Source organism: Heteronotia binoei, chromosome 21, assembly GCF_032191835.1.
Source record: "Heteronotia binoei isolate CCM8104 ecotype False Entrance Well chromosome 21, APGP_CSIRO_Hbin_v1, whole genome shotgun sequence".
Taxonomy (NCBI): Eukaryota; Metazoa; Chordata; class Lepidosauria; order Squamata; family Gekkonidae; genus Heteronotia; species Heteronotia binoei.
This window is the reverse complement of record NC_083243.1, coordinates 83,700,444-83,721,513: the sequence shown is the minus strand read 5'-3', so window position 1 is coordinate 83,721,513 and position 21,070 is coordinate 83,700,444. Positions and strand designations below refer to the sequence as shown.

The 21,070-nt window shown below is 42.2% G+C and overlaps 1 protein-coding gene across 1 annotated transcript in view; it reads left to right on the top strand.

Annotated features, from left to right (window-relative positions):
- The window catches only part of PTGR2 (prostaglandin reductase 2), a 38,414-nt gene that overhangs the window by 10,686 nt on the left and 6,658 nt on the right, over positions 1 to 21,070 (top strand). Inside the window, exons 5-6 of the mRNA XM_060262653.1 lie at positions 12,028 to 12,198; positions 14,901 to 15,110. Coding sequence (XP_060118636.1) covers positions 12,028 to 12,198; positions 14,901 to 15,110 — 381 coding nt within the window. The remainder of the gene's footprint in view (positions 1 to 12,027; positions 12,199 to 14,900; positions 15,111 to 21,070) is intronic.

The following is a 21,070-nucleotide window of genomic DNA, read 5'->3' as shown; positions in this document are numbered from 1 at the left end:
ACATTCCCAAACCCCACTGACAAAGTGCCCAACCACCCTTAGGCAGCCAGGACCATAGTGCTTCCCACCAGGATGGTAGAATGTCCTTATGAATGGAAGCAGCCAACTGCCATAGGTTATCAAGCTGATGGTTTATTCTTTGAGAATTGTCAGTGATATTGAAGCAGCACATGTTCTGCAATGATTCACATCCTTGGTGGTGGAGGAGGAGCAGATAGTCTATAGCTGCACTGTTGTCTAAAACAGCATCTCCATCTGTTCTGCATTCAAAGCGGCCAAGGCAATGGAGGTAGAATTGATAGTTCTTGTTAAGCTGTAAGCAATTTTACTTAGTTCTGTAATTAATAACAGCTAAGCCTGGCACCCCAATGAGTGAAGCAGCAAGGGACGCATATTCAGCTTGAGATAATAATGCCATATCAGAAGAATCACAGGTAGAGTCTAAGGGGACAGTTTCTCTGCTAATACATGAGGCAGAGGGTTCCATAGGCCAGGATCTTTGAGGCAACACCACAGCAAGGTGACTTAAACAACATACAGAAAGAGATATATTAGCAGGAATATAACTAAAAGTTCAATGGAAGCAAGAAAAAAACCAATCAGATGGTAAGGGAATATGGCCATAATTACGGGTTACATTAATTGTTACATTTCCACAAAGGGGCACCTGTTTGCAGGCAACCGTGCAATGGCTTATTGTGGGAGCAATTTACCATCTGTGCACAAGTAAGATTTTCATGGTTAGCCACATATGGGGTATATAGAGTTAAGGCATCCACTGGAAGCTTATAGGTGGGAATGCCCTAGTTAGGTAAAGTTGCATAAGAGATTTGGGATTCATTTAAACATTTACCAAGAGGTGCATCAGTTCCTTGAGCCTTGCAAACAGGAATTAGACAGGTTCCTAATAACATATATGAATCAGTGTTGTGTCAAACAAAACTGTGAAACATTGTTAGTGTTAGCTAAGCGTTCTCAAATATTAAACTGAAGACGATCTCCAAAACTAATAGCCTTGACAGGAGACAAAATACATAAACACAAACAACAAAGAAGAATCATGGAATTCATTATTAGCTGTGCAAATACAGCACCCACCAAGTCCTCTGGAGATGGCTCTCGCCCAGCCTCTTCCAACATTTGTTGAGCTTGATTAGTTAGATGCTTCACATCCCCCCATGTGACATCACGAGCTGTCTGGGTGTGTGGGCATCGCACCATCTCCCGTGTGAGGCTGAGTTTGAAATAGGGATTTGGGAGACCCTGATGCCACGCCATGAGCAGGACAAAAACACTTAGCCGGCACCCACAGAGGACCTGTAAGAGAGAACACAGCAGCATGCCTGCGCCCCCAGATAATAAGGGGAACTGGGCCATGCCAAGTTAATAAGACCAAATTCAATTGTTCCTGAACCCGCATTTGGGTAGGAACCTGCATTTTCACTCTTTTTAATTGTTTTTGAAGAGTGGTTTTCAATGTCTGATTAGCATGTTCCACAATAGCTTGACCTGTGGAATTATATGGAATGCCATGCTAGATTTGAATGTTCCTTTTTTTTTTAACTTTCAAACAAATCCTTTATTTAACAATTCCATATACAAAAGAAAACTATACATAAACTATACATAAACATACTCAACCCACCACCCATCCCTCCAAACCAAGGAGCTTAAGGGGCTTCACCATAACACTGTTCCGACTTTCTCATAGTAAATCCCATGCTTTTTATCCATACATATAAATAATCCCATGTCTTCCTACAATCTTGTAGATTACCTCCTCTTAATCTTACAGTTAATGTGTCCATCTCAGCTGCTTCAAATAGATTTTGTAAAAATTCATCTCTGTCTGGTAATTTAGAGACTTTCCAGTATTTCGCGTACAAAATTCTCGCGGCGACAGTTATTATGTACAATAACATTTTTTTTCTTGTCTGGATAAACTCCCTTTACACACATTCAACAAATATAATTCCGGAGTATGTTGAAGCCTTATTCTTAATATTTTTTATGCCCAGAAATTAATCTGGGCCCAATATTTTTTTGCATATTCACACTGCCACCAAATATGGTAGAGGGACCCCTTTACTTTCCTGCATTTCCAACATTTGTTTGAATACTTAGGGTATATTTTACTTAATCTTTCAGGTGTTAAGTACCATCGATACATCATCTTATATATATTTTCTTTGAACACTGCTGATTTGGTTAACTTTAAGTTTTGATTCCAAATTTTTTCCCATTCCTCCATCTCAATACTATATCCAAAATCCTTCAACCATTTTATCCTGCTTTCTTTAACAACTTCATTTCACATTTTGATTTGTAAGAGCCAATTATAAATTTTAGAAATAAGTTTCTGATTGTCACAAATTATCATATCAAATTCATTTGGTTTTTTAACAAATCCTAATTCCTTGTCTAATTGATACTTAGATTTAACTTGGTTCTTCAGCCATCAATCCAATTTCATATTGTCATCCAGTTTTAGGTTATTCTCTTTGTCTAGTAGAAACCCATAATTGTAATTATTTTCCCAACAATATAAATTGGGTTGGCTAGAAGCTTCTACTGGTGATAGCCAAGAAGGTATATTTGAATAGATCATATTTTTGACTTCATTCCATACTTTATATAGCGATTTTCTTACTTCATGTCTGAGAAAAATATTATTCCTTGTTGGAGGCTGATACCACAAATAAAAATGCCAGCCTCTAACCAAACCTATACCTTCCAGTACCAATAACCTTTTATTTTCCAGTGCAAACCAATCTGTTAACCATACTAAACAGCATGCCTTATAATATGTGTTCCAATCAGGCAAGGCTAGCCCTCCTCTTGTTTTGCTGTCTTGCAGAACCTTTAATTTGATTCTGGGTTTTTTGTTTTGCCAAATAAATATGGTAATCGATTTATTTAGTTGATGAAAGAATGTTTGGGACAAAATGATTGGTATCGTCTGAAATAAGTACAAGATTCTTGGTAATATATTCTTCTTGATTGATGCAATTCTCCCCAATAAGGAAATTTGTAAGTCTCTCCATTTGTATAAATCTAATTGAATTTCTTTTAAAATCTTGTCATAATTATCTCTTTGTAATGCTTTTAAATCATTTGAAAAATAAATACCTAAATACTTGATCTTCTTTTCATGGCTAAAGCCAGATTTCATTTCTAATTGGGCAATTTCCTCCTTAGTCATATTTTGGGTCAAGAATTTAGTTTTCTGGAGATTAACTTTGAAGCCTGATATTACTCCATATTCTTCCAATCTCTTCATCAGATGTTCTATCGAAAGGATTGGGTCTTCTAATATCAGTAACAAGTAATCGGCAAAGGCTCGTACTTTGTATTTTTCCCCCTTGATCTTGGTACCTTTGATTCCATCATCCTCCCTTATTTTTGTTATTAAGAATTCCAATGTTAAAATGAAGAGCAAGGGAGATAATGGACATCCTTGTCTAGTACCCCATTCAATTCTTATCGCTTCAGTAAAATGCCCATTGATATTTATTTTTGCACTTTGTTTGGTATAGATGGCTCTCACTAATTTAATAAAAATTTCACCACATCCAATAGCCGCTAATGCTTTTAAAATAAGGTTCCAATTGACATTATCAAACGCCTTTTCTGCATCGAGGGCAATGCCTGCAAACTGCTTCTCAGGATGTATCCGATAATACTCTAGAATATTCATGAAGAATCTTATATTCTGTCTTATCGTTCTCCCGGGAATGAACCCCGTTTGGTCTTCATCAATGACCGTAGATATGACCTTTTTAAGCTGTTAGACAAAATTGCCGCAAATATTTTGTAGTCAGCATTTAAGAGCGAGATTGGCCTATAATTACGAATTTCTGTAGAATCTGTCTCTTTCTTATGGATCAACGATATCAATGCCTCACTCCAGGATGAGGGGAAATTAGCTGTTTCTTTTATTTCCTCTACTACGCCTTTATAGGGAATCAACAGGATCTCTTCAAATGTTTTTAAAAATTCAATCGGTAGTCCATCAGGACCAGGTGACTTGTTACTTTTCTGTCTTTTCAATGCCTCTGTTTTTTATGTATGGTGATAGCACTCTCTAATCCATCCAGTTGCTCTTTTGTTATTTGCTTAATCCCAACTTTTCTGATATACTCCTCCTGAGGTTGTTGTGCGATCTCTTGCCTCTTATAAAGGTTCTGATAATAGTCTTGCACAATTGTATTCATTTGGGATTTTTCTGAGATTTCTTCTTTATCTTCATTCTTGAGTGATCTTATAAGTTTTCTCTCCCTTCCCTTTCTTAATTTATATGCTAGACACCTACTGGTCTTATTAGCACTTTCAAAATAATTTTGTTTTGTCCACTTCAACTTTTTCTCTAATTCTTCAACCAATAATAGATTTATTTCATGCTGTAGTGCATAAATCTTTACTGTTATTTCTTTTGTGTTTTTATCTTTTTGTTGTTTTTCCAAGTCCTTTAATTCTGTTATCAAATCATTATAAGCTTTCATTTGTTCTTTTTTCCTTTTTGTAGTGTAGCTAATTGCAATCCCTCTGAAGAATGCTTTGAAGGCGTCCCAAATTACTTGCATCGGGGTGTCCTTTTTCAGATTACATTCAAAAAACATCTTTATGTCTTTTTTCGCCTTCTCAGTAAACGCTTCTTCTTTTAAAATTTGCAAATTCAACGTCCAATGTGTTTTACGTGAGGCATCTTTCAAAATAATCTGAATTGGGTTGTGATCAGCAAATGTTTTGGGGTTGATATCTGCTTGGATAACCGACCAGCCCAAGGAGGCCAACATCCAGCACATGTCTAACCGGGACCAACAGTTATGTACATGTGAGAAATATGTGAAATCCCTTGTTTGTGGGTTTTTCATCCTCCAGACATCTACTAAGTTGAACTCATCCGCCATTTTAAAAAAGGTTTTTGGTAACTGGCTACGAAGATTTTTGGCCTTGGCTTTCTCATATTTTTTGTCCTTCCCTATATCAAATACGGCATTATAGTCACCCACAATACAAAAATTTTCCAGACCACATTTCAATAAGTTTTCATGTAGCCTGGCGTAAAATTGCTCTTGGTTGTTATTTGGCGCATATATGTTACCCAAAATTATTTTATTCCCATTAATCTCAATTTCTATTACTACAATTCTACCTATCTCATCCTTATATAACAATTTAGAATTTATGTGTTCCTTTACATAAATAGCAACGCCTCTTTTTTTCTTCGAGTCACATGAATAGTAGAGCTGTCCTCGTTTTTTATTTTGCAAATATTTTGTATCCCCTTCTTTTATGTGGGTTTCTTGTAAACATATTATTTGAGACCCTGTCTTCTGAAGTTGCAGAAAGGTCTTTTTCCTTTTCCTTGGTTCATTCAATCCGTTTGTATTAACAGAAAAAAATTGTAATCCAGCTTTGGTCATCATCTTGTTGTTAAGTTACTATCCAGTATCTTTCTTTGTTCTTTTTATGATTGTGATCTTGTCTTGATTCTTTCTCTTTTCTTTTTCTGAGGATCATTTTTCCCCGCACTGTTATGATCGGGTTCTTCTTCTCGGTCTTCTCCAGATTCCGATTCTTGACTGTGAAATTCTACATATTTCTCCCAAAATTCTTCCAGCTTTTCTATTGATGTTAAATTGTATCTCCTAGTTTGATAAATAAAAAAGATTCCTTCTGGTACCAACGATCTAAATTGTATAGAATGTTTCATAAGCCAGCTCGTTAGTTTTTGATATTCGAATCATCTTTTCTTATAGACCAGGGTATATCTTTCAAAACTTTAATGTCCTTGTCTTCCCATTTCAAGCCTTTTTCCTTTACTGCCCTCAAGATCTTCTCACAAATCGGCATTCGTGTAAATCTGACTTGAATCACTCTTGGGATATTAAGTCTTTTAGTATGCGCATACGCCACTCTTCTTGCCCATTCAATCTCCATCTTCCCATTTTCCAACAGTTCCTCTCCATCTATGGTCAACAATTCAACGATCTTGTTTTCTATATTTTCTTCTTTTTCCTCAGGAATGTTTTGGAACCTCAATATATACGCCGATTTCTCCATCCCCAACCTTGCTACTCTGTCTTCTAATTCTAGCAAGTTAGCTTTGTTTTCTCGTGTACCTGCTGTTGTTACTTCTCCTTGATCCTTCAATTCTCCTACTTTTACTGACAATTCATGTACTTGCTGTGTATTAACTAGCAACTGTTTTTGGAATTCCGTTACTTGCTCATTTGTTTTCTTGATTTCCCCCATTAGTTCAGTCTTGATTTCTTCTAGGGCTTCCTGGTTCTGCTTAAACCCAGCTATCATTATGTTTTGTAATTTTTCCAACGCATCCTGATTAGTCGCTGGGGATCCTAATTTACTTCCCCCTGGTGGGGTACCTTGACCAAGTTTTTTAATTTTAGGATCCATTTCTATGAATTCTCTCCGTTACCCTTACTATTAATAGGCTTAGCTTTCTTGCTAATTTGATCAGCTCTTCTGCCAATTAATTTAGTTAATTCAATTTGTTAAAATACCAATCAATTTTCCCAGCTAACTAACTATCTTAAACAATAGTCGTTTAGATTCCCTCTGAAACATTAATTTACATAATAAATACAATTCATTGCCTGCAGGATTTACTCCCCATCATTTTCAATCAATTCAATCAATCAATTCCTTCTCAAATAACCCACCTAAAATTAATTATATGCTAGACATTAATCAAATAAACATTCCCCAAGTTTTACATCACAAATCTTTAAATTTCTTATCAATATCCTATTATACTATGGATAACTGTTATCAGAAATAAATCAACTATATAATCTTATGCTATTTATACTATTATTTAAATTTAGTTCCTTTTTTCTTCCTTCTTTCTTCTGTTCTTCCTCTTTAATCTTCCTTTCCCTTTCTTCTTACTATATGTCCTTATCTCTTATTCCCAATTCTTTCTTCCTCAAAGTCCCAGCACTTTCCGTTTCTTTCTAACACCGTCCTCTGCCACTCTTCAAGAAAGAGGTAGCCGCTATATAAAATAGCTAAGAACCACCTCTCCCTTCTTTAAACTTTCTATGTCTTCCAAGCAGTTCAAATTCTCATGCCTCTAGAGTTTCTTCTACACACTTAGTCCCATCCAACTCCTTCCATAGACCCTCTAGTACTTGCAATTACCAACCAATGCTTACTTCTACTCACAGTTCCTTTTCCAGTGCCATCGCCATTTTCTTTCTAGTTCTGTTCTCAAACCTCGCCATTCATTCTGTCCTCTTCGCCATTTTTACCACTCCTTTCCCCTTACCCAGTCCTTCACTTTGTCTCTTCAGTCCAGTCTTTTTCTTCTTCTTTTCTTCTATTCCTCTACAAACATTTTCCCTCTTTCTCATACACTCCAAGCTCCCACTTTTTTGTCCTTCTCTTCTCCGCTCCACTTCCTGTTTTTCGGCTTCTCTGCTTTTCACTCCGCTTTTCAGCTTCCCGGCTCCATCCACTCACTCTTCCACCACCGCCTCTCACCCAGTCTTTCTTCCTTATACAAAGCCTCCTCAAACAAGTTTAAATTCACATCTTTTTGTCCTTCTTTTCTCCGTTCCGCTTCTCCGCTACTCCGCACCTCCGCTTTTCGGCTTCTCTGCTTTGCGCTCCACTTTCCAGCTTCCCAGCCTCTCAGCTCGCTCCTTCCACCTCTCTTCCAGACTGCTCCTCTTCTTTCTTATAGATGTTCCTTCTGTCTCCTCTTCAGTTGTCTCCTCTGTTCAGCTCGCTTTCAAAGTATTGACAGGCTAGGTCTTAGAAATCTATTGCCCTGTCAGCTCTTTCCCGGAGGCCCAGCTTAACACGAAAGCGTTAGCAAGCTCCGGTCAGAGGAAAGGCTGGGATCGAAAGGTAAGCCTCCGCTTCCCCTATGAGTCCCCTGCCAGCTCCCCAGACTTTGCAGTGTCTCCAGATACTTCTTTAAGAGGTATCCTCCTAAGAGGACCCTCTCTAGAGCCTGCTAAATCGGAACGTTCACCGGAGCCCAGCAAGAACGCTCCGCTTTACTGCGCCATCATACCGGAAATTTTCTAGATTTGAATGTTCCATTATGTACAAAAAGCAACGAATTCAGAAAAACTATATGCTGAGGCATTATTAGTTTTCAATAGTTGCAGATGACCAGTTACCGCATAGGCAGAAATAAAGTGAGCCATGACATGTTTTGTGGCTTCACCACAGTGAGCAGTAGCCCAAAGATATCTAGAGTACGTGTCTATGCAAACATGAATACAGTACCAGGGTTTCAAGGAAGCTATATGGGTAACATCCATTTGCCAAAGTTTGTTAGGGAACACTCTCCTTATGAAGAAAGGTTAAAACACTTGGGGCTCTTTGGCTTGGAGAAACGTCGACTGCGAGGTGACATGATAAGAGGTTTACAAGATTTTGCATGGGATGGAGAAAGTAGAGAAAGAAGTACTTTTCTCCCTTTCTCACAATACAAAAACTTGTGGGCATTCAATAAAACAGATAAAAGGAAGTACTTCTTCACCCAAAGGGTGATTAACATGTGGAACTGCCACAGAAGGTGGTGGCAGCTACATGCATAGCCAGCCCCAAGAGGGGACTGGATAAAAATATGGAACAGAGGTCCATCAGTTGCTATTAGTCACAGTATATATATACATATATATGTGTGTTTGTGTGTGCATGGAAGAAGACATTGGATTTATATTCCGCCCTCCACTCAAGAGTCTCAGAGCGGCTCACAGTCTCCTTTATCTCCCCCCCCCCACAACAGACACCCTGTGAGGTAGGTGGGGCTGAGAGGATTCTTACAGCAGCTGCCTTTTCAAGGACAACCTCTGCCACAGTTATGACTGACCCAAAGCCATTCAAGCAGTTACAAGGGAAGAAATGGGGAATCAAACCTGGCACTCCCAGATAAGAGTCCACAAACCTAACCACTACACCAAACTGACACATATATTGGTCACTTTATGACACAGAGTGCTGGACTGGATGGACCATTGTCCTGTTCAAAAGGTAATGAGAACTGTTTGACAAATGCTTTGGCATTCTGGTGAAAATTGCTATGACTGAGAGAGGGATTAGTAAATAGAGAGGTAACACTTTTTAAGCCTTATCAGCATGCATTGCCCTGAGCAATCAAGCCAGGAAGATTAGAATGGCTTCCACTATGAGCAACAGAAAAAAGTACCGTGCAGCAAGAAATTAAAAACTGCAAGATTAAAAATATAGCCAATCAAATTAGGGTCAATTTGAGAAGTGATGCACCAGGAAGTTGATGAATCAAATTCAATGCATATAAGGTGTCAACTATTAAGTTGAAAGGCCTTTGTGAATAGAGCTGAAAAGCCATTGTTACAGCAGCAACTTCAGCCTGCTGCACTGAGCGCTGTTGCAAAGTAAAGTCTGTCTTTTATACTTTCCCCCCCAGTAATTTGGGTACTCATTTGACCAACCACAGAAGGATGGAAGGCTGAGTAACCTTGAGGCACCTACTTGAATCCAGCTTCCACCAGGATCAAATTCAGGCCGTAAGCAGAGCTCAAGACTGCAATACTGCAGCTTTAACACTCTGCACCACGGGGCTTTTTCTGAATCCAAATTAGCATTTTCCTTGGCCAATTTCATCATCAATTCTCCTGCTGCATCAGAATTATCAACCTGTCTTTTGATTGCTGCCTGAAGACAGTTGATAAAGTCTAAATAGGGCTCTTGTGGCTTTTGACAGACAGTTGCAAAACTATGGGCTGATTTCCCTTCTGTAGATACTTTGGCAAAGGCCTGTAAAGCACATTTAGATACAATAGCAAGGGTTGCAACAGAGAGCACAGCTTGTGCTTCAATAGTACTGAACTGTCCAGATCTATATAGTTGTTCAGCAGTATAAATCCCATTGGAGCCACGCCCTTGAGCATTAGCCAAATTATGATATTTGCTGTCCCATACCTCATACTGTCCAGGAGTTAACATCATCCTCATCATATTTTTCCAATCTTGAGGAATCAGTGTATCCATTAGAGAGTCCTTCTAAAAAACTCTGCACATCGGTTCCCCTTATGCACATATCTCTGATAGCCTTTTGAATTTCACTCAAAACATTTTGAATTTCACTCAAAACAGAGTGGAGCAACACAGTACAGTTAACAACCTGTTGCCTATTCTCATTCTGTGCATATGTTATTGGGCATACAGATAAAAGGTCAGGCAACTCTTCCCCTGTCAATTGTACGGGGCAAATAGACAACATTTCTGCCAATCTGGGACATTTTCCAATTTAGCCTGATCAAGTTCCTTCTCCAAAACTTCACAGACCATGCGCCCCGGGGCATTAGATGGTGGGCCCACGGGTGAATCCGTTGGCGGAGGGGGGAAAGGAGGAGGAGGAAGAGGAGGGGCAGGGGGCACAAGTTGGACACCAGTGCATTTTAGGGGACAATCTTTGAAGAGCTGGCTTGTGTTAGAAACAGGCATAAATTTCTCTACTGCATACCTACATTGATGCCAGGCCTGCAGAAGTTTAACAGAAGTTTAACAGATCTGTGTGAAAGATCTTCCCTATCTTCTCCCAGTCCCGAAGTTTAAGAGAACCTCCCTCCGGGTACCAGGGGCATTGCTTACCGATCTCTTGTAACAGAGTCGTAAGTTGGCCAGAAGTCATGGACCCGCCAGACTTTTGGATGAGGAACCACAGTGCCTCCAAATGTTTCTGCTGGGTTTGCGAGAACTGTCCTCCCATACTCACCAATGAAGGGGTCGTTTAGATCAATGGAGTGCACCCAAGGGGCCTATGCCAGGAGTTGATGAGAGGAGTCCCTATTCGCTGCACGACTTGTAGTAATGTCACTCTACTCAGGGTTGATGTTCATCGCACCAGTCTCTCTCTGCTGCCTTCTTGACAGTGGTGATGTTTTATTTTATACATTCTGCTCTACACAATCATTTACTAGAAGTATACAGAGTAAGGAGACCGATGTTTTCCTTAGCTTGTTATCCCAAATGTGTATTCCAGGAAGGAGGTGAAAGGGCAGAACATTCCGAGGCCCTCCGCATTCTTGCATAGGGCAACGTACATAAAGGCTTAAGCCCACCTTCTATGGATAAATTCAGGACAAGATTGGTTTGCCAGACCGCTGACCCTTCCTTCAGACAAGTCCTTTTGAAGGAAGGGTCAACTGTCTGGCAAACCAACTTTGTCCTGAATTCATCTATAGACTTAGAAGGCAGGCTTAAGCCTTCATGTACGTTGCCCTTTCACCTCCTTCCTGGAATACACATTTGGGGTAACAAGCTAAGGTAAACATCGGTCTCCTTATTCCGCACGTTGTTAGTCAATGATTGTGTACAGAGCAGAATGTATAAAATAAAACACCACCACTGTCAAGGAGGCAGCAGAGACAGACTGGTGCGATGAACATCAACCCTGAGTCGTGTGACATTCCTACACTTGTCCTTTTATATCATTTAGTTATTAGGTAGAAATAAACTATCCAAGAGTACAGTCATGTAGGTCATTTGCTTGCCCAGAGTAGCATGCAAAGCCTCCTCATAGAAATGCTCTCCTCCCTACAGGCTGCTGCATCATGGTACTGAGGCAGGTCCATTTATAACTTCCCTGAAAGTGTTCATAAGCTCGTTCTCCTGTATTCTATTGGACAGAGTTCTATTTAATCTCCTGCCTGTAGTTGGTGCTCTGGGAACATGAGAGACGATGCACAAAATTAGAGGGGATCTGCAGAATGGCCTGTTAACTCTGCAGGCTATTATTTGTGTAGAAATTCTGAAGGAATGCATCCTAAAAATTTTGAATGATATCATTAAATGAAAAAAAACCCACAAGTGAACACAGTGTGGTGGTAGTAGGCTATATCTGATTGCAGAGGGAGAGCTGCAAGGAGGTCAAGAATGGAAGCAAGTGATGTTTCTTGGCCCTCCAGCAGGGTCATAAATCTGTTGAATGCATCCTGACTTGGTTGGCAATGTTTGCTAAAAACATCCTGCTAGAATTATAAGCAATTTGTCTCTGTTCAGGTTAATCCACATCTTGTAGATGGACATCTTTCCTACTTTTTGGGTGCAGCTGGCTTGACTGGACTGACCTCTTTGTTAGGAATAAGAGAGAAAGGACATGTGACTCAAGGTGCTAACCAAACCATGGTTGTCAGTGGAGCTGCTGGTGCCTGTGGCTCACTGGCTGGGCAGGTAAGCATGTTAACACCTTTTGATGTGGGCCATATAAGCTATGGGTGTATTTCATGTTATTCTGGGATGCTGGATGGAGTGGTACTTCAGTGGCTTTGTTGCATGAGAATTCAGTTTCAAAGTCAGGAGAACATCCAACATATTTGTATCAAAAATATCTGTATCTGCTTCATCTATGAATGGCCCTCTGAGAAAGCATATTATTATTTCCATCTTCCATGTTATAGCAGCGCCCGCCTCACGGCCTCACTGGATCTCTTTATTTCAGTCTCTTCGGGGTATTTTACTTGTTTATTTGATGGAAATATAATTCACTTCATAGGGGACCACAGCAGCTTTGTTTGTTTTTCCCAAAAATATAGGCTCTCAAGAACTTTAACTCAAACCACAGATTTATTATAACACAAAGTCTTTAAACTGGGGATATGGGAGATATTTACACAGGCTAACACGTTGCTCAGTTGTTTCAGGCTTTACAAAAACTTTTTCTTTCTTTGAGTTTCTCAGTTCTCACAGTTCACAGTTTCCCTATAACTTGCTCTCCCCACCTCTAGCAAAGATCTGGCCTCTTGGGAATGATGTGCCAAGTCTCACCCCTCGACTGGAGTCTCTCTCTCAGCCCTTCTTGGTGTCTCAGACCCACATCCATTCCCTCAACCACCTCTCTAGATCTTCAGAGTTGTCTATAGGTGTCTGTGACCGTTCAGGTCTTGACTGACTCACACACACAGCCCTCTTGGCTGGTTTTGTCGAGCTTGCAGCCTCTGGAAGTCTTTCCCGCCACTGTCTCAAGCTCCTTCACAGGATCAGCTGTCCCCTCAGCCTCTGTCAGGCGCGAACTGACCCTCTCAATCTCTGTCAGGCTCCAACTCTGACAGACTTCGCTGACAGGCACCAACACTGTCAGATCCTCACTGACTGAATCCCTGCCTCAGCAGCTTCTGTCACTCACAGACTTTTCCCTCCCTGAGAGCTCTGAGCCCTTTGCCCCCACCCTCAGGTCACCTGACGCAGGCCCTGTGCATCTTCAGTTTCTGGTTAACCCCTAGCTTTCCGTCACACATGTGTTAAACTGAAGCTGATTGATTTAGTTGTGGGGTTGCCATTTTCCAGGTGGGACCTGGAGTTCTCCTGGTATTACAGTTGATCTCCAAACTAGATATAGTTCCTCTGCATGAAATGACATCTTTGGAGGGTGGGCTCTATGTAATCACATACCCTCTGAACTCTTAGCTCTCTGCAGTCTACACCCTCCCAAGGCTTCATCCTCCAAATCTCCAAGAATGCTCCAAGACAGAGTTGTCAGCTCTACCTAGTTGACATGTGGGGTTTGGGGGGGAGGGGTCTCTATGTATTTGTCTGTGGGGTATATGAGGGAGCTGGGATAGCAGAGAAATAACAACTTTTTGAAAAATGTATACGAATGCTGAGTACTGTGAACGCAATTCTACTAGGGACGGGCATGAATCAGGAAAATGGGGGTTCATGGTTTTCATGAACCCCAAACTGCCAGTGACCTCTTCCATTGGATAAACCAGTTCATGGTTTGTCCAGTCTGGCCCAAGTGAGCTTCGAAGGCTTTTAAATGCCTTCCAAGCCCACCTGTGAGTCTGGCTAACCCAGTCTGAGTGAGCTCTGAGAGTAAGCTCTGAAGGCTTGTATAGGTCTTCAGGGCTTACTCTGGGAGCTCAGTTGAATGGGGCTGGTGAACTTGATGGAACTCCAAGAGTGAACTCTGAAGGTTTCTATAGACCTTATATGAATAGGCTACATCCAGAGGTAGGCTCTGAAGGCCTATAAAAGCCTTCAGAGCTCACTCTGAGAGCTCAGTCGAGTTGGGCCAGCCAACTTGACTGAGCTCACTCTCAGAGTTTAGTCAGGCTTACCTGACTCAGGAGGTGGGCTCTGAGAGCATTTACATGCCTTCAGAGCTCACTCAGGTTGGGCTCCAAAGTTACTTAAATGCCCTCAAAGCCTGCATGAACCCTCCCTGAACCTCACAAATATCCATGGTGGTTTGTGAGGTTTGGGAAGGGTTTGTGGGAGGCACATTCTCCCAAACCCCTGGTTCAGGAACCAGAGCTTTTTTGTAGCAGGAACACCTTTGCACATTAGGCTACACCCCCACCCCCACCGATGTATCCAATCTTCCAAAAACTTGCAAGGCTCTTAGTACAGGGCCTACTGTAAGTTCTAGGAGTATCAGCTACATCAGGGGTGTGTGACCTAATATGCAAAGGAATTCCTGCTACAAAAAAAGCCCTGTCAGGAACCATGAACCGGCCTGGTTTGCACTCAAACCACAGTTCATGTTTCAGTTCATGCCCTTCCCTAGTCCCTACATGTGGAGTAAGGGCAGACAGCTACTGTGATTTATAGTCCCTTTTCCAAGCATATCTCAGTGCCATATCTGCCTGACTATGGAGGCACCGAAAAGTATATCCAGTCTGTCCGTGTGATTCCAGCAAGATGTGATCTTGCCAGTGACCCTGAATATTACTTCAAGTGATTGCATGGGGGCCAAAAAGCATCTGGTCTTCTGTAAATCACTGGGCCAATCGTTGCGTATTTTATTGTGTCCTGAAACAAAGAGATCCTGTCTTTGAATGAAGGTAAACTAGATTTTTTTTTTATATCATCTGTAAGAAGTGGTTGCATAAAATTTGGCAGACTGTGATTGTTGTTTTTATGGACTTCCAAAGATAGGTTTCCTGGAGGGCTGTTGCAGAGTAGTTGGTATCTGTGGAACCAATGAAAAATGCTCTATTTTGGTCTCGGAAATGGGTTTTGATGCAGCTATCAATTATAAAGAAGAGGATGTTGTGCAACGACTGCATGTGCTCTGCCCAGATGGAGTGGATGTGTACTTTGATAATGTTGGTGGAGACATCAGTGCTGCAGTGATAGCTCAAGTGAGTTTCTGATATTATTTTTGCCTCTTCCCTAGTGTTATTCCAGAGTCTTTGGTGAGATATCACTGTACATCTGGTTGATGGAAGGTAGCCACTGTATAATATAGAATGCTGGACTAGATGGACCACTGGTCTAATTCAGCAGGGCTCATTATATAGTTATATCCTTAGCATGATTCTTCTTCTCTGTAGTCATGCACAAGTAATAACTTTGCTTTTTATGGTCCTTGTGTAATGTCTTGAAATGTTAAATAAATGTTAAAAGACAAAACAGGGTAGGAAGGAGGGATCACTGAGGGAATGCACATGAAACAAAAGTCTTCTCCCATTGCCAGAAGACAGGAACAGAAGGGAACAGGCATGTCTCTTGTCCAGGACTGGATCTACATGTTTTTTGAGGGGGGGGGGCAAAATTAAAAAATGACACCTCCTTATGGGCCCATTCTATCTTATGGGCCCTTAGAATAGAATGGACTCCATATCCAATTTGGCACCCCGCCCCTCTGGCAGCACCCAGGGCAAGAGCTCCCTCCGCCCTTCCCTAGATCCAGCCCTGCTCTTGTCACATTTAGGGCAAAGCCTGGCATTGTTACTCAAGCCATGGTTTCCAGGATAAACAAATATGACAACAATGAACAAGACAAGAGCAAAGTTTACAAACCAATCCAAAGTCAGGGAGCCAAAGGTTCAGTCCAAGGGTCAGAGGAAAAGAGGTTCCAGGGGCTTGGAACCAATGCAGAGTGCAAGGTCTGGGTCTTTAGCTGTAAACACAAGTAAAGGTCTTATCTTTAGCTACAAGCACAGAACAAAGGCAGCAAGTCAGGGTACAGCAGGTCAGCTTACAAGTGTGTGTATAACATGCAAAGTTGCTTCTACATGGAGCCTTGCTCAGCATGTTATTTTTATCTGCCTCATTAGCTGACTCATCCCCAAAGCCCAGGTGTTGCTTCTTATTGCTGAGTTGATCATCCTCCAGGTGCAAGTCGTTTGCTTCCCTATCAGCTTGTCATTCCTGTTCCTGAAAAGACTCTGCTCCAGGAATTAACACTGATCATTGCTGGGCAATTAGATGGGCAATCCTTTATCTCTCTAGAGCTCTCAAGCACTCTGTCCTGCACACTGCTTGTTAAGGAGAAACCAGTGGCAACTAATGCTCTGACCTCTGTGTTATTTCTTTCTTCTCCTGCCAGAATGAGCAGCCTAGCTGCTGCAAAGTGTTCTTGCTTCTTGATGCTTGTCTTGCTGAGTCGGCTTCTCAATTCAGCTGCTCAGGCAGGTATTCCATGGGTGCAGGGCCCAACTCTTCCATTTCTTCCTCTTCTGTTTTGTCCTTCTCAGAGGAGGAGACAGCTGGCTGGCCCATAACAGTCTTTGTGGGTAGAGTTCCAGAGTTTTGCTGCCATCACTAAAAGGCCATCTTTCCAGTTGCTACCCACCTAATTTCAGAAGGTGAGGGCACCTGAAGCATAGCCTCAGAAGATCACTGTAGCAGTTGGGTTGGATCATAAAGAAGTAGGTGGTCCTTCAGGTATGCTGGTCCCAAACCATGTAGGTTTTAAAAGTCAACTCCAGCTTTCGAATTGTGCCAGGAAATAAATTCAGAGCCAGAGCCAAATGAGCCAAGACTGGAGTAATATGGTCTCTATGATCCAGTATCCTGACTACAGCACCAGTTGATGTTTCCAGACACTTTGGAAGCACAATCTCAAAGCACATTGCAGCAATCTTATCTAGATGTAAGCAGGCATGCACCATAGTAGCCAGATCTTTTTTCCCAGAGAAAGGCCACAACTGGCTAACTAGCCAAAGCTGGTAAAAAGCATTCCTGGCCACAGCTGCCATTTGCTTATGCAGCAGTTGCCCCCTTAAATTATGGATGTGTTCCTTCAAGGGGAACACAACCCTATCCAGACTGGGTTCAACTTTCTGCTCATCAATAGCACTTCTGTTTTGTCAAGAAAGCTTTGGTTTACAAGCCCATATCCACTTCAAAAGTGTCTCCAGGCGCCAGTTCAGAGTTCCTGTATCCTTCCTGAGATTGATTGGTAGTATGTAATAGAGCTGAGAGTCATCTGTATATTGGTGTCAACCCAGCCCAAATCTACGGATGACCTCACCCAGCATAAAGATAGTGAAAAGTATAGGGGACAAGATGGAGTCTTGTGGGACTCTGTAGGCCAAAGGCTGAGGGTCTGAGCAGCAGTCCCCCAGCACCACCTTTTGAAACCAATCCTCCAGGTAGGAGCAAACCTACTGAAAAACATTGTGTCCCAGTCCCACTCCAGAAAATAAGTCTAGAAGGATTACACCATGGTCAATAATATCAAAAGCCACTGAGAGTTAGTTGAAGGAGAATCGATAGTCTCTCACTCCTCCTATCCATCCCCTGGTACAGGTCATTCACAAGGGTAATCCAGGCTGTTTCAGTCTCATAACCAGGCCTGAAACCAGATTAGAAAGGATCCAAATGATCTTTTTCATCTAGGAATGTTTAAAGTTGCCCAGTCACCACCAGTTTGATCACTTTGCTCAAGAGTAGAACATTTAAATACTTGCTAGTAGTTGCTCTGACCACCAGCATTCCAACAGACAAGGGTTGCCTTGGTTGCCAGCATTCCAAAAGCCAGGAAGAGAAAAACAAAATAAATAAGTTGACATTGGCATAACATCTCTTCTGGGAAAAGGGGAGGGACGGTGGCTCAAGGGGAAGGACGGTGGCTCAGTGGTAGAGCATCTGCTTGGGAAGCAGAAGGTCCCAGGTTCAATCCCCAGCATCTCCAAAAAAGGGTCCAGGCAAATAGGTGTGAGAAAAACCCCCTCAGCTTGAGACCCTGGAGAGCCGCTGCCAGTCTGAGAAGACAATACTGACTTTGATGGATCAAAGGTCTGATTCAGTATAAGGCAGCTTCATATGTTCAAAACCACAGAGTTTCTGGTGATTCGTAGCAAGGTGTGACATCACTTCCAGGCAATCACAGATGGCCACTTACCATTTTCCCACCCCACCCCACTCTTCTACTGATTACTGGGATGGGTCTGGTAACCCTATGGTAATTGAAATCTCTTGGGTCCAAGGTAGGCTTCTTTCAGTGGTAGACTGGCAATTACAGCCACCAGTGGGCAGAGCTGCAGGGGTGGTTCCTTCTCCCTCCTTCCCTCCTCCTTGTGGGAATGGGTCTTGGGCAGGCTGGGGAGCACTTTTTCAGGGCCATTTTTTTCCATCCAATCCATCCCTGATTCCTTTAGTTTTGAGCTGAGGACAGCAACCACCCCCTCTCTCAAGGAGGCATTAACTACTTTTTTGATCCAGTCAGTCAGCTCCCATTTGGCAGAATAAAGTAGCCAGCAAGAGCAGAGCTATACAAGCAAGTGGTAGGCCTCAAACCTCCAAGCCCCCTGTCCACATCCTTAGGCTGAATAAACTAAAAAGTATCTCAAACAACTAGACAAGCTGACAGTGTTCCCTCTAAGCTGTGTGTGAGAGCGACCGCTCATTAACACAGGAAGCCCCCCTCAGCAGCATTCTGGAGCTATACAGGGTCTTGCACTTTCCATGGCTCATTATAAAATTGCAGCAGTTGTATTCTGCTCAGAATGTGGACTGTTCTGCTCAGTAGGGGGGGAGGAATTAGAGGGAACATTGGCTGGCATCCTAGTGCCATCTGATCCTGTTAATGTACAGTCCAAGTTACTATGGATGTGAGATATTTTATCTGCAGAGGATTGAGCAAAAAGTTAATTCCATATATATCTCTGCAGTTAATATCTTCAGAGGGGAGACTATGCTCCAAGTCTTACTTTCAGCCAAGGAATCTGTTATGAAATATGCTTATGGAATTCAGTGCCAGCACTAGGTTGCTGCCCCAGGCAATGTGCACCCCCACCCTCAACTTCCCACCCACCGTGTGCCCTTCCTCCCCTCCACCCAAGCATGGCAGCAGCAGGCTCAGTTGGCACGCTGGAGCACACTTGCTGCCCTGTGGCCCCCATTGGAAAGGGCCAGGTGGCTCCTCTCTTGCTGCCAGCTTGCCTCCCTCCCTTGGCCATGGTGGCAGTGAGAAGAAGCTCCTCCAGCCGCCAGTGCAACCAAGGTGGGCAGGAAGAGGTGGAACGGCAGTGGGAAGGAGCTAAGAGCAGCAAGGGCGGGTGGGTGTGGTGCTCCCTTCCCACCACACCACCTCTTGCTACCAGCTGTTTTTATTTGTGAGCTTTCCCAGCACAGCCAGGGAAGTCACACTGGTGGCTTAGCCTCCCACGAAGGCTGCTTGGGCCGCCTGCAGGGAAAGGGTGTGAGTAGGAGGGGGTGCCTGGCGCCCCTGTAGGCCAGGTGCTTCCCTAGGCAGCTGCCTACCTGGCCAACTCGGATGCACCAGGCCTGATGGGACTTCGCTTTGAAGCCTGTCTGGCTTTCTCACTGGAGACCTTTATAGGACAGCTTTTTAAAAACTTCTAGAGATTCTAGAGACTCTTAAATTTCCTAATAGTTATTAAAAGGATAAGCTAGTTTATGATTTTATTGCTTGATGTTTATTGTTCTCTAGAAGGCTTTCTTGAGAGGGGCTTCAGATACAACTTCCAGGGAAAGATATTGTGAGATGAGCTTCAGTGATGTGGATTTGTATTTTCTGATCTTTTTTAATATTCTTCATACTTTGTGCTATTTTTCTTATGCGTTATTAAGAAGTAGCCGAGCACAGAGAAGATGTTTCAAATAAAATAACTTGATTTTTGTCTCTATTAGGTACCATGATAACCTATACCTAAGCTAATTGGTAATTTTAGTATAAATAAAACCTAACTGGACCTTGTAAAGGTGTCACATGATTTATCCAGTTTGGAGAGCCAGTTTGGTGTAGTGGTTAAGTATGCGGACTCTTATCTGGGAGAACCGGGTTTGATTCCCCACTCCTCCACTTGCACCTGCTAGCATGGCCTTGGGTCAGCCATAGCTCTGGCAGAGGTTGTCCTTGAAAGGGCAGCTGCTGTGAGAGCCCTCTCCAGCCCCACCCACCTCACAGGGTGTCTGTTGTGGGAGAGGAAAGTAAAGGAGATTGTGAGCCGCTCTGAGACTCTTCGGAGTGGAGGGCGGGATATAAATCCAATATCATCTTCTTCTTATCATGATGCACAAAATGTAACAATATTTCTGAAAGGGCACCTGCAACTGTAGCCTGCAAGAATTAAAAGTACGTTTGCTGTGTGGCATATGTTCAATGATTAGGAAGAGCCTATCTTCTGTTTTTTTCCCCTTGAGTTGGCATCATGTTAACTTATTTTATTATGCTTTTACTCAGATTGCATTAGAGGAGATGTTCAGTTTTTTAACTCCCCTTTTAATCCTCCTATAAGAGTATGTTTTAAAAAAATAATTACTGTTGGTTGTAACAGAATGTAGGCCAGATGAACTGAATGTTCTTTAACTCTGTTTCATAACAGATAATAAACACACACTGTTCCTTAGACTGTTCTCTTAATTTGCATGTTTAGCCATTCCCAGCTTAACAATCAATTACAAGAGTTTTCAAAACCATGTTCCAGGGACTGCTAGGGCCCTTTGTAAGCCTGTCAGGGGTTGCTCTATTAGAAGATTGGCAGTACCAACATGTTTCCATACTGGGCAATTTGGTTATCAATCCCAAGCTGCCCTTCCAGTATACAGTTGCATGAGTATTCTGGATGCATCTAAAATGCATGTTCATGATAGGCCATGTTGAAGCCCTGGTGGCTAGCAGCGCCCCATGTGAACTGAACAGTCATTTATGTGGGGAGGAGCACATTGAGCACAGCACAGTTCATTAAGGTTGCAGGCTTGTTGTAGGGGGTTCATCAAGATTTTTATTCCAAGTTTACAACCATCTTTCCCTCCCTTAATCATAGGGACTGGGGCCACAGTGCAGATTACCTTTTAAATTAGGGCAGAAACCATTGTCATGCATGCTCAGGAAATATCCAACCCAGAG